The sequence below is a fragment of the Haplochromis burtoni genome, unplaced genomic scaffold (genome assembly GCF_018398535.1).
Source record: "Haplochromis burtoni strain Fernald_Lab_line unplaced genomic scaffold, NCSU_Asbu1 Contig_11, whole genome shotgun sequence".
Taxonomy (NCBI): Eukaryota; Metazoa; Chordata; class Actinopteri; order Cichliformes; family Cichlidae; genus Haplochromis; species Haplochromis burtoni.
Genome location: NW_024582372.1, coordinates 726,624 through 737,986, shown reverse-complemented (window position 1 = coordinate 737,986; position 11,363 = coordinate 726,624). Strand labels below are relative to the sequence as shown.

At 37.2% G+C, this 11,363-nt stretch overlaps 1 protein-coding gene across 1 annotated transcript; it reads right to left on the bottom strand.

Annotated features, from left to right (window-relative positions):
• Positions 1 to 503: 503 nt before the first annotated feature.
• Positions 504 to 11,335, bottom strand: LOC102305021 (AFG3-like protein 1). The gene is made up of 16 exons (XM_005915179.3): positions 9,659 to 11,335; positions 8,509 to 8,599; positions 8,183 to 8,298; positions 7,897 to 8,046; positions 7,716 to 7,790; positions 7,050 to 7,174; positions 6,686 to 6,959; positions 6,404 to 6,541; positions 6,018 to 6,171; positions 5,827 to 5,934; positions 3,287 to 3,412; positions 3,046 to 3,156; positions 2,708 to 2,823; positions 2,410 to 2,610; positions 2,025 to 2,219; positions 504 to 1,850 (listed from the first exon to the last, which is right to left on the bottom strand). Exons 1-16 carry the CDS (start codon positions 9,764 to 9,766, stop codon positions 1,623 to 1,625), a joined length of 2,316 nt encoding a protein of 771 aa, XP_005915241.1. The 5' UTR covers positions 9,767 to 11,335; the 3' UTR covers positions 504 to 1,622.
• Between the last annotated feature and the right edge of the window lie 28 nt (positions 11,336 to 11,363).

Here is an 11,363-nt window from a genome sequence, read left to right as displayed (position 1 = left end):
ATATTTCTTATTTTTTTCAGTAAAGGGAATAGCTGATTACTTGATTTATTTGTCGCATATTCAGCTTGTCTATACCAAGAGTGCCAATAATTCTGAATGCTGTGACACAGTGGATTCAAAGTGACACTGGGATGGTAGAAGGAAAAAATAAAATGAAAACAGTGTAAGTTATTATGTGACTTCTGTTGTTACTAGTGTGGAGGAGACCCATTCTGTATTGTATGGTATGGAGAGCAATTGATTTCATATCAGTCTTTCGCTATAAATGTAGTCTGCGCAAATAAATATGCACATCTCTCATGTTCACTGCAGACAATGTGCTCTATAAATAGCAGGGAAACTATGGCAACTGCCAAACCCAGTCTGAGATGGCTGTTCTGTTAAAGTTTTTAAATTCAAACAGAAATTTTAAACTTTATTTCACCATCCTTGGATCTCCAAAGAATTTGAATAATCATTATTATTAAAATTATTATAGCACCAATGTACCACCGGCTTACCATTAATGGGAATCCTGGCTAAAAGTGCAAAAGTACCCACTTTACTCATATTGCAAGTTCAAGTACTGATTGGTATATATTAGTCTACATATTTGTATATAATAGTACAATAGTTACAAAAATACTATTTACCCAGCAGAGGAGCAGCTGGCATAAGAAATGCAACAGTAGATGACAGAGTGTAGACAGGAAGTAGGAAAAAATAAAATAAATACATAACTGACAGAGTAATTTCCTGAATAACAGCAAAGTTCATGTTTTTACAGTACCAAACAAATACTTTAGTGTTTGTATTACTTTAAGCTGTTGCTAATTTCTTTTATCCTCATTAAATGTGCTGAAAGCACAGTTTGAAAGAATAAAAGGACAGAAATCTTCCTTAATCACTACTTTGACCAGTGAACTATGCAGGCGATATTTTCATATATTCTAAGGGACAGTTTGTAACACAGAGACAAGACAAACAATATGACCCATACTGAGCTACACTTTCCCAGAGCTAATCCGAAGTTCTTATATCTACATAAATGTTTACCCTGATTATTATGAGACACTGGGAGACACTGATTAGTATGCGCAGAGAGAAAGCTAGAAAACATTGACTGATTTCTAATTACCTTTACTGATAAATATACGCAGACTCCAAGGAAAACAACATCTGCAAAAGGATTGAAATATAAAACAATCAACAATCAAATAGATCTGAACTTTAAACATGTGGCAAATAATAGGATAGAATAGAAAACTGTATGAAAATCCAAACCTCAAAATAAAACTTAACACATGATTCCTGCGGCTGATAAGAACATAGCATGATGGCTTATTCCCTTCTAATAACATAATATAATTCTCTTCTAATTATTCATGGTATGTTTTGTTAGTATTATTGCACTTAGAGACTTCCACAGAGTGAAAAAAGGAAACATAAGGCAACTGCAGCAAAATAGTGCACTTGTACATAAAAACTACAATGAAAAAAATTGCAGATTGCACAAAACCTTGGGCAACACATCACCATCTTTTATCCTAAGGTTGTCAGTCACATGAACCACTAACAGACCTCTGACAAACTGCAGTCCAGACCAGATGGTGCCGCACATGAGAGACAACCTTAAAGACAACCTACAGGTAAAGGGCTGATGTGTTTTGCCGATTCTGCAGGTGTTTTGTATCTCCTTTGTTGTTTTGCCAGTCTGTTAGTCCTTCAGGTAGAAAAGTGTCTTCTTTAGATTTCTCCAAGCAATCAACAACCTCTTGATATGAGGACTTCTCTTGAAAGGGGCGAGGTCCTAGCAGTTCCACCATGTCAGCCCTGTCTAGAATCTCTTGGTCTAGAAGATGCTTTGCCACCTGCATTACATGACCAACAGGAAACATCAAGCTTTGAGGTCATTAAAATACACATTTTTTTCATACTCCAAATATATGACAGTTTTGAAAAATGCTCAAATGAAAATCCATTTGCAGCATCACACTCTGCAAATGTCTCTGAAGCACTTACTACAAATGTTAAAAAGTTCGCACCTTCTCCACCATTTCCTTCTTGTCAAGTATGAGCTCAAGTGTTCGTTGGAAGGCAGCATCTATGAGTGAGCGAACTTCCTGGTCTATAACCTGGGCTGTAGATTCACTGAAAGGTTTGTCAGTTATAAGGCTGCCCCATTGCGGTAGGTCAAAAGAAACCTGACCCACCGCACCATTCATTCCAAACTGTACAATCTAAAATATGAAGAGAAGAAGAATATGAAGACTGGAACAGAAATATATAGTCAATAAAAATCATAAATTATTCTCTATGAGTCATTTTAACTCCATGGATGGTTATGCTTTTTTTTTTGTTGTTGGACAAAATACGGTTTGGTTACGCCTAAATTTCTACAATAAGCCTGTTCTGCAGTGAGGCGAGTACCTGTGCATAGGCAGACTGTGTGACTTTCCTGAGATCATCTTGTGCCCTGGTGGTGACTTGACGAAAGAAAACCTGCTCAGCCACTCGACCACCCAGCATCATGCACATTCTGTCAAACAGCTGCTCCTGTGTGAATAGGTACTGCTCTTTAGGTAGATACTGTGCATAGCCCAAACCTGTCCCTCTAGGAACAAGTGACACCTGGTGGAGTACATTATAATGATGAATCTATAATCATTTAATCATTATAATTATTACAGGATTACTGCAAAGAGAGAGCAAGAAATGTAAATAATACCTTAAAAAGTGGGTCTGCATGTTCAAGAAACCACCCAGTGACAGCATGCCCAGCTTCATGATATGCCAGAGTAGTTTTTTCTGGAAGTTGCAGAACCTGAGATCTTTTCTCTAGACCTGAGAACACGACAGAGATCTTAAAAAAATGCTTAAATCATAATATTAACATCAGGTTAATGGATTGACAAAAAATAACATATAAGCTCTATATTTTGACACCACTGCTTTTATAACTCAGTTGTACTGTATTGTCATTGTATTTATGTAATCAAAAAAGTGGTTATGGAAAGATTCACATATATACTATCAGTTTCTTTTGGTTCATTTTGTTTGACTTACCTCCAACAACCCTTTCAACTGCCCACTCAAAGTGTTTGCTACTGACATACTGGCTGAGACGACGTGCAGCTATTAGAGCTGCCTCATTACACACATTTGCAATGTCAGCCCCTTATACAAACACAGAGAAGCAACAAATAAGTTAGAGTGTGATGAAATTAAAGCAAGAATCAGCTGAAACTGTATGATTTTCTTTTTTAGATTTGTTTGGTATTCAGTGATCATGATCTTTTATTCCCACCAGTAAAATCTGGGGTTAAAGCAGCAAGATTCCTGGCCAGCGTCTCTACATCTACACTGGAGTCCAACTTCAGAGGTCTTAAATGCACCTTAAAGATTGATGCCCTGCCTTTCATATCTGGAGGACCTGCAAAAAACAAAAAAGAAGACCACTGTCTGTATAATTCATTAATAAATCACTCTGCTTCAAGTTCTGTCACATATACAGCACTGTGCAAAAGTCTCACTCCTTAATTCCTTTATATTTGGTTTTCATTGAGCTAGACTTTTCTAAAGTGATCTTGAGAAATAGTTCATTAGGCTTTCGAGCAAAGACCTGACACAGGACCAGAGATGCATTTGGTCCTTCAATTAATCAATCTGCTGTTCACCAAAGCCTCATTAATAATGGTCTAAGTGGAAGGGTGGCTTTCAAGAAGCAATTCTAAAGGAAGAGCAACCGGAAGAAAAGGCTGAAGTATGTCAAATTATGCAAGAATTGGACTCAAAATGAAGTACTGAAACCAACTTTACAATTTTTAGTTTAAAGGCTCATCAATATGTATGGAGGAGCTCATAAGAGAACCTGCCCAGATCCTGAAGATCAACATTATTGAACCTGAGTGGGATCATTTTGATAGTGTAGAGAACAAAAGGAGCCAACATCTGAAAATAACTTTGATTGTCCTTCAAGAAGCCTATTCCTGAAGACTACTTGAAGAAATTACAAGAAAATTGCCTGAGAGAGTTAAGGCTGTGTTGAAGAATAAAGGTGGTCATATCAATGAATGCAATGAACAGCCTACGTCCATTGCAGCCCTTAGTTATGCTGCAATAGATGTAGGCTGCTGGGGATTCCCATGATGCATTGAGTTTTTTCTTTCCAGTCACCTTTCTCACTCACTATGTGTTAATAGACCTCTCTGCATCGAATCATATCTGTTATTAACCTCTGTCTCTCTTCCACAGCATGTCTTTATCCTGATTTCCTTCTCTCACCCCAACCAGTCGCAGCAGATGGCCGCCCCTCCCTGAGCCTGGTTCTGCTGGGGGTTTCTTCCTGTTAAAAGGGAGTTTTTCCTTCCCACTGTCGCCAAAGTGCTTGCTCATAGGGGGTCATATGATTGGTGGGTTTTTCTCTGTATCTATTATTGTGCAATCTACTGTACAATATAAAGCGCCTTGAGGCAACTTTTGTTGTAATTAATTAATTAATTAATTAATTTGGCGCTATATAAATAAAATTGAATTGAATTGAACTGAATTTAACTTGAATGTTTTTACCTAATATACTGTATTTCCATGTATGTTTGAAAATGCTTTAATAAATTACTGCACATATGTTCAGTTTATCTAGCAAAATATAAAGAATCGAGAGGCAGCTCAAATTTGTTTGCACAGTACTGTGCAAACAAAAAGCTTATAGAGCTGATGCTGACAATTACTCAGCCTTCTGCTGCATTACACGTGCACAATTAGCAACTGCAAAAATAGTTCACTGAAACCATGCCAGCATGAAAAGGTGGTGAATCTTGTTTGTAGAAACTTTACAATAACACTTTTTTTTAAAGGTTTATATTCAGTCGAAAGGCAGAGCAAATTCTAAAACAACAATGTATTGACTTAAAAGTTTCAGTACAGAAGCATTAACTCCTACTGGAGGAGAAATGTTTTAATTCACTTTTAAAGCCATGAATTCAGCGTAATTTATTTTACCATTTAAAAACCCTTTGTCATTTGCAAGCATCCAGGAAAGGACCCAATATAAGTCCTAAGGCAGTGGCCAAACTTGTGGCTTGGAATACCAAGTTACATAACTAATTGCTCATTAAACCAATTAGAAATGTGAACTTTTTCAGCACTCCCATCTTTCTGTCATCTGTTTACAAAAGACAATATACACAGACAGAAGGACGGGGAACAGAGAATAACAGGGAAATGAAGAGCAACATATCCCATCCCTCGTGTTGGCCTCCAGTTACCTAATCTGTCCTTTATAGAAAAACAGCTCTCTCATTATGATCTTGTTTTCTTTGATAGAGAAAAGTGGTCTGGCCACCCACCCTGTAGTCCTGGTGTTAGGAAAATTAGATCTTAGCAGGCAGGAAATATCAAATTAACCGAAGATAAAAGCAAACATTATGCAACACGTGCTTTTAATGACATAAGACGTAAACAGGCAAGAAGAAACATACAGTAAGTACAAGATATGAGTTTCAATAATGTCAAACGTAACACCTCATCTAAAGCAGGGAAAGTCAAAGTTATGCAGACCATCTGGGTCTGCATGCACACCAGAGCCAGTGAATCACATGTGGAATAATAAACTGGGAAACAGAAATCAAAAAGAAAATAAACTTAATCACAGCAAAAGTAAAAGTGAGCTTGGTGTTGTGGTCAGACACCAATAATCTGAAAATTAACTGAAATTTGAAATGCATCTTAATAAACAAAGAAATAATGGTTTTATATTTATAGTTTTCATAAAAGGTAACTGAGTTGCAACAAGCGAGGAGACTGCAGAGGAAGTAGGCAGATCTGAGGTTAATATTTATACTTCACCTATGTATACATGTCGATCAAAGCGTCCAGGCCTCATCAGAGCTGGATCCAGGATATCGGCTCGATTTGTGGCAGCTAAAACCACGATGTTAGTGCTGCTGTTGAATCCTGCAATGACAAAACCATTTAGAGGACTGAGGGCTTGTGAAAAAATAGCATCAGAAATGTTGACATAAAACATAATTACCCACCATCCATTTCCACAAGCAGCTGGTTGAGGGTGTTCTCCTGTTCGCCCTCATCACCAAAGTTTTCTTTGCCCCGCTTTCTGCCGATGGCATCAATCTCATCAATGAAAAGAATGCAAGGAGCATTTTTTCGAGCTGTGGCAAACAAATCTCTTATCTAATAAAACACAGAAAAGATCTATTTATTTCTACAGTTATACTAATTTTTGACATTGCCAAAACACCCAAAAGTAGAAAGTCTTCATCATTTTAATTTGATACGAGAATGAGTAATTCAGTGATCTGCTGTATTTGCACATATTGTGGTCACACTGCAGCATCACAAGCATGTGACCCATCATTGTGCTTTCAGACCCGTTGAGAGTCCAATCATTCAGCTCCGTACTAACCCTTGCTGCACCCACACCGACAAACATTTCCTGGAACTCCGAGCCGTTGACTGCGATGAAAGGAACGTTGGCCTCTCCTGCAGTGGCCTTAGCTAGCAAAGTCTTCCCATTTCCAGATGGGCCCCATAGCACTGCACCCTGTAAACAAGGGAGTTAATCAGATTTAATGTATTTTCTATCTTAAGGAATTTTTTGTTCCAGTGAGTATGATCAGAATACAGAAGTGCAGAATTGCTTTATTTTAATAAAAATAATAAATTTCTTTATCAAGAAATGACACACCTTAGGAATCTTAGCACCCAGGTCATGATACTGACGTGGGCTTTTCAGGAAATTGATAAACTCCAAGATATCTTGTTTGGCCTCCTCACACCCTGCAACATCTTTAAAATGGACACTGACATTGTTTTTAATTATCCTGGCTTTGAATTCACTTATCCCAAAGAGGCCTCCTCTCCCCCAGCCACCAAGTCCTCCTGCCATCGGCCCCTGCCGTGTTGCAAAAAGTAAAAATCCGACCACAAGTAAGATTGGGAGAACACTCAAAAACAGAGTCCTACGGGAAGAGAAAAACCTTAGTTAGGACATCGATTCTAATAACCTATAAATGCAGTAACTTTAAAGTGAAGCTGCTGTATTTTCTCACCCATCACTTTCACTGCTGTAGAGCACAGGTACTTTCTGAGTGGAGTCCAGACCTATTTCCTGCTGTGCTAGCTCCAGGTTATGCTCAAATGAGTCTGCGCTGCCAATGTTGAACCACAAATAGTTCTGAAACATGAAGACAACAGCATGTAGTATATGTAGTAAGTATATCTACCTTTACTGTACTTTGACTGACTCTTCATCTGGACTGCGGCCCCTCGGAGGAGGCACACTACCATTGTGCATTGTTAGAATAGCAATTGTTCCTCGTGTGATTTTCTCAGTGTAATCAGTCAAATGCCTGCTGCAAATAACAGTTAGCAAGCTTTATTTAGAAAAAAAAAGCAACTGATAAGGAAAGACAGTGAGAAAATGAAAACGAAAGTACTTATGTGCCAAATACAAATATGCTGACTGCTGAGATCTGTATTTTAAAACTTGTGCTCTTGGAATTTCAGAAAGTATGTGTGTCCTCTACCAACAAAAGCAAATGGGAATACAGTGTGTGAGAAAAAGAAAGATGTTTGTTTTGTTTGTTTATACAGTCATTTTTATCAATATAGTGAAGTACATTTTGTCGATTCTCATCAGTTTAACAGTAAAAATAAATGCATTTAGTTTGTATAAGACACTGCAATTACACACTGGGACATTTAATGAAACTGACCACTCGAGATGTGTTCACGCCGGGGGCTGGAAATACTTTGACATACTGTTTGTTGACAACCTCAACATGGCCCACCTGGGAGGAGAGCAGAAGGAATCATTTGTTCACATGGTTGCAAACACAAGCACAGACACACAGGTGTAAGGAAGACACCGTAATTAAAACGATCTCTGCCTCTCACCAAGCCTCTACTCAAGTAGTGATGCACAAAATCCTTCCAGGAGATCTGGACTCCTGTTTCTCTAAAGTGAAAGTACAAGAAAGCTGAGGCCATGCCTGCTGCACCGGCTGCTAGGTTCTGGACCGTTTTATCATCAAAGGGAAATTCCTCCTGTTAGAAATAGGATAATGAAAAAATATTTTAGTTTACAACTCCTATATAGAATCATTTTAGTAAACATATTTTGTTATTATTTAGTGACTGAAGACGAGGCAGTTATTGCCACAATTCTGGCTATGATTCACACCTGAAAGCGTGACCACCAGTATGATTCCCCTTTTTTCCATCGTTTTCGTCTTTGGTCCTTCCCGTTATTTGAGTCCTGCCATTCCCTTCCACGAGACTCTTCTTTTATATTTCCATCTGAACAGCAATAATAACACAACTGTTCATTGCGGCAGAGCTGAGAAATACAGGGCTTACAAACTCACTGGGTAAAGAAATTATACACAGTTCAACAATACATAGAAAAGTAAGCAATTGTGTTCTTCACACTGCCCTTAAGGTTTACAGTCTGTGTGCACACTGATTTAGAGTCATTAAAAAGGTAAACAGCACTAAAAGATGGACTACCTTTTGGCTGTTTCCTTGAGCTAAGTAACCGAGTAACTTGGAAAATGTGTTGATGTAAACCTCCGCATCTTCTTTGGATGAGTGATTTCTTCTGAAATAGGTTAGCAGCGAAGTCAGTCATCAAAAGCCATGTATAAAAAGAAATGTACATGAAATAGATTCAGTTCAATTAAATTTTATTTATATACTGCCAAATCACAACAACAGTTGCCTACAATAATACATAGAAAACAGAGATGTAAACAAACTAACTGAGAGAAAGGATACAGTCTCATGAAGCAGAGACTGTATTCGTGTTTTTACATTTTAAAAAAAACTCTTTTGTTTGCTCACATGTTTAAGGATTACTGAAATCTGATTAAGATCTAGGCACACTAATTATATGCAGTCATTGCAACAATAACACTGAACAGCTGCTGTTAAGGTCAAATATTTACTTCATTTTGGCCATCTGCACATATTTAATGTTGATTCAGTTATGTTTATGGTTTGACTAAACTGATTACCATACAACTGCTCAAATTGTGATTCACTATGAGAGAGCATTGCTCAGTATCAAACATACATAATAGTGCACGCAATAAAACCATTGCTGCAGGTTATGACTCTGGAAAATTCATCTTACACAGCTCAACCATACACATTCACACCGGTATAGTGGAATACAGGAACCTGTTGGTGACAATTTTCCCCTATACAGTTGACTACAGAAAGAAACTGAATACTATGAATGTATTTTTAATAGTAGTTAGTAGATTTTTTTTATGAAGGAGAGACAATGGGTGATGCAATTCATCTTCTTAAACAGTTTTAAATATTAAAGGCAACTGGATGGATAAATGAGCGAGAGAGAGAGCCCCTTTAAAAACAAATGTATTATGAAACTGAGGAAACTGATTTATAAACTACATTAACGGAACGGACATCGCCTACCGTGAGAGAACAAACAATGCAGGAATGATAAATAAACACTGCTGCAGCTTGCTTGGGGTTTTTTGGAGTTGACTGCTATATCTGGATTTTAAAAAATACCAAAAAACAAACTTTTAACATAATTCCTTGCAAACCATTGTTAGCAAACGCAGGTGACAAAAAAACTTGTAGTGTAGTTAAGCTGATATAAAACAATAACGGCGTTTTTACAACCTACCGATGTGAGAACCACGAAGAAGCGAAAAGTAGATGAAGAGGAATAGTTGCGGCTCAGCGTCCGGACTCGGTTCCTACAGTAGCCGACAGTCAAAGAGAGGAGACTCATCCTGTCAGCCCGACTGACTGACGGACCGACTCACCGAAGAGCCATTAAGAGAGGCACCGGAGGCACGGTGCGTATCACAGTCATCTCGCGAGATTTTGGTTACAGACGCTACAGGTAGGCACCAGTCTTCCAGCGGTTTTTTTTTTGTTGTTTTTTTTGTTTTTTGTTGTTGTTTTTGTTAAGCCCAGTTTTAATGTTGGAAAGCCAAAGAGATCTATCTTCATTTGGATTTTTTGTTGTTCTTAGTTGCAGACCGGTCATTAACAGACAGAATTAAAACCATTGCTTAAATGCATTTCATTAATTTATTCATGCACTACTCATATGTTTAACAAGCCATGGTGTTTACCAACACCATGTAAGTCCATTAGTTTGGAAAAAATATATATACAATACATCATGCTGAAAGATAACACAGCCAAAACTCATTATTTTAAAACAAATACATAAAGGTCAGAATTTACACATTAACCAAGGTTTGCCACTTAACATACAGAGACTTAATTAAGGGAATTTAGACTGAAACAACTACCATGATGGTATGAAAGGGTTTGGATAACAGCTATTAAGTAACCTGACAGCCTTAGGCACACAATTTTCATGAGCATCAACAGACATTTGCTACACTGCATGAAAACAGCACTGATTAAACACATATTAAACTGCACAGCATTAGTTCACAGTTTTGAATTTAAAAAAATGAAAGCACATAAAACAACTCTCATAGTCTTTGTGTCTTACAGTTTAACAATTTTCTTTACAAGGAAAAGTACCGTACTGCTAATGCATGCTTTCATTATATATATATATATCTGTTGCCAATACAGTACACATATTTGAAGTTATGTTTTCAGTGATTGTATGTATACACATAAATTTTTTTGTTCACCTATACCATTCGGTACGGTGCAAATAGGAAAAGAGCTGAAAATAAACAGTTAAGGCCTGAAAATCTACATAATTGAAGACTTTATGAAATATCAACAGATCAATATATTGGTTCTAAATAAACAGCAATTGAACTCATAGAAAATATGTCCAAAAAGGGGAGATGGGTAAGTGGCAGTGACCAACTGGTCACACAGTCTAACAGATTTAATCCCATTTTAAACTATGTCAACATATAGCTTTTTTTTGTGCAACATCACCCATCTGAACCTAATAAACTGAAACTTGGACATGGCAGCACAGGAACTGGATGCTGAAAGGCATATTTTTGGCGATTTTCTTATTGGACGCTGGGCTTCTAAACTTTAAAATTCTGATATATGGCAACTTTAAAGTTCAGCATTATTGGCAGTTTGGATTAAAGTAGTTGAGGCTTGTAACAGTAAATATACAATTTCTGCATGCATAACCACCTACTGATCAGGTGGATTTTTTCTCTACAGAGCATTTACTTGTAAATTTAGAAACACACACCAACATTAAACATACACGCAGTGGTTTGTACATCTAAGTTCTGTAGGAATGCAAAGGTTTGATAAAAATATATTAATTTCCAGATGAATTTTAAATAAACAGGAAAAACAAAAGTCAGAGCATAATCATAAAACAAAATAAAGAAAGATTGTGGGGGGTTTTTTTTTCCATAACG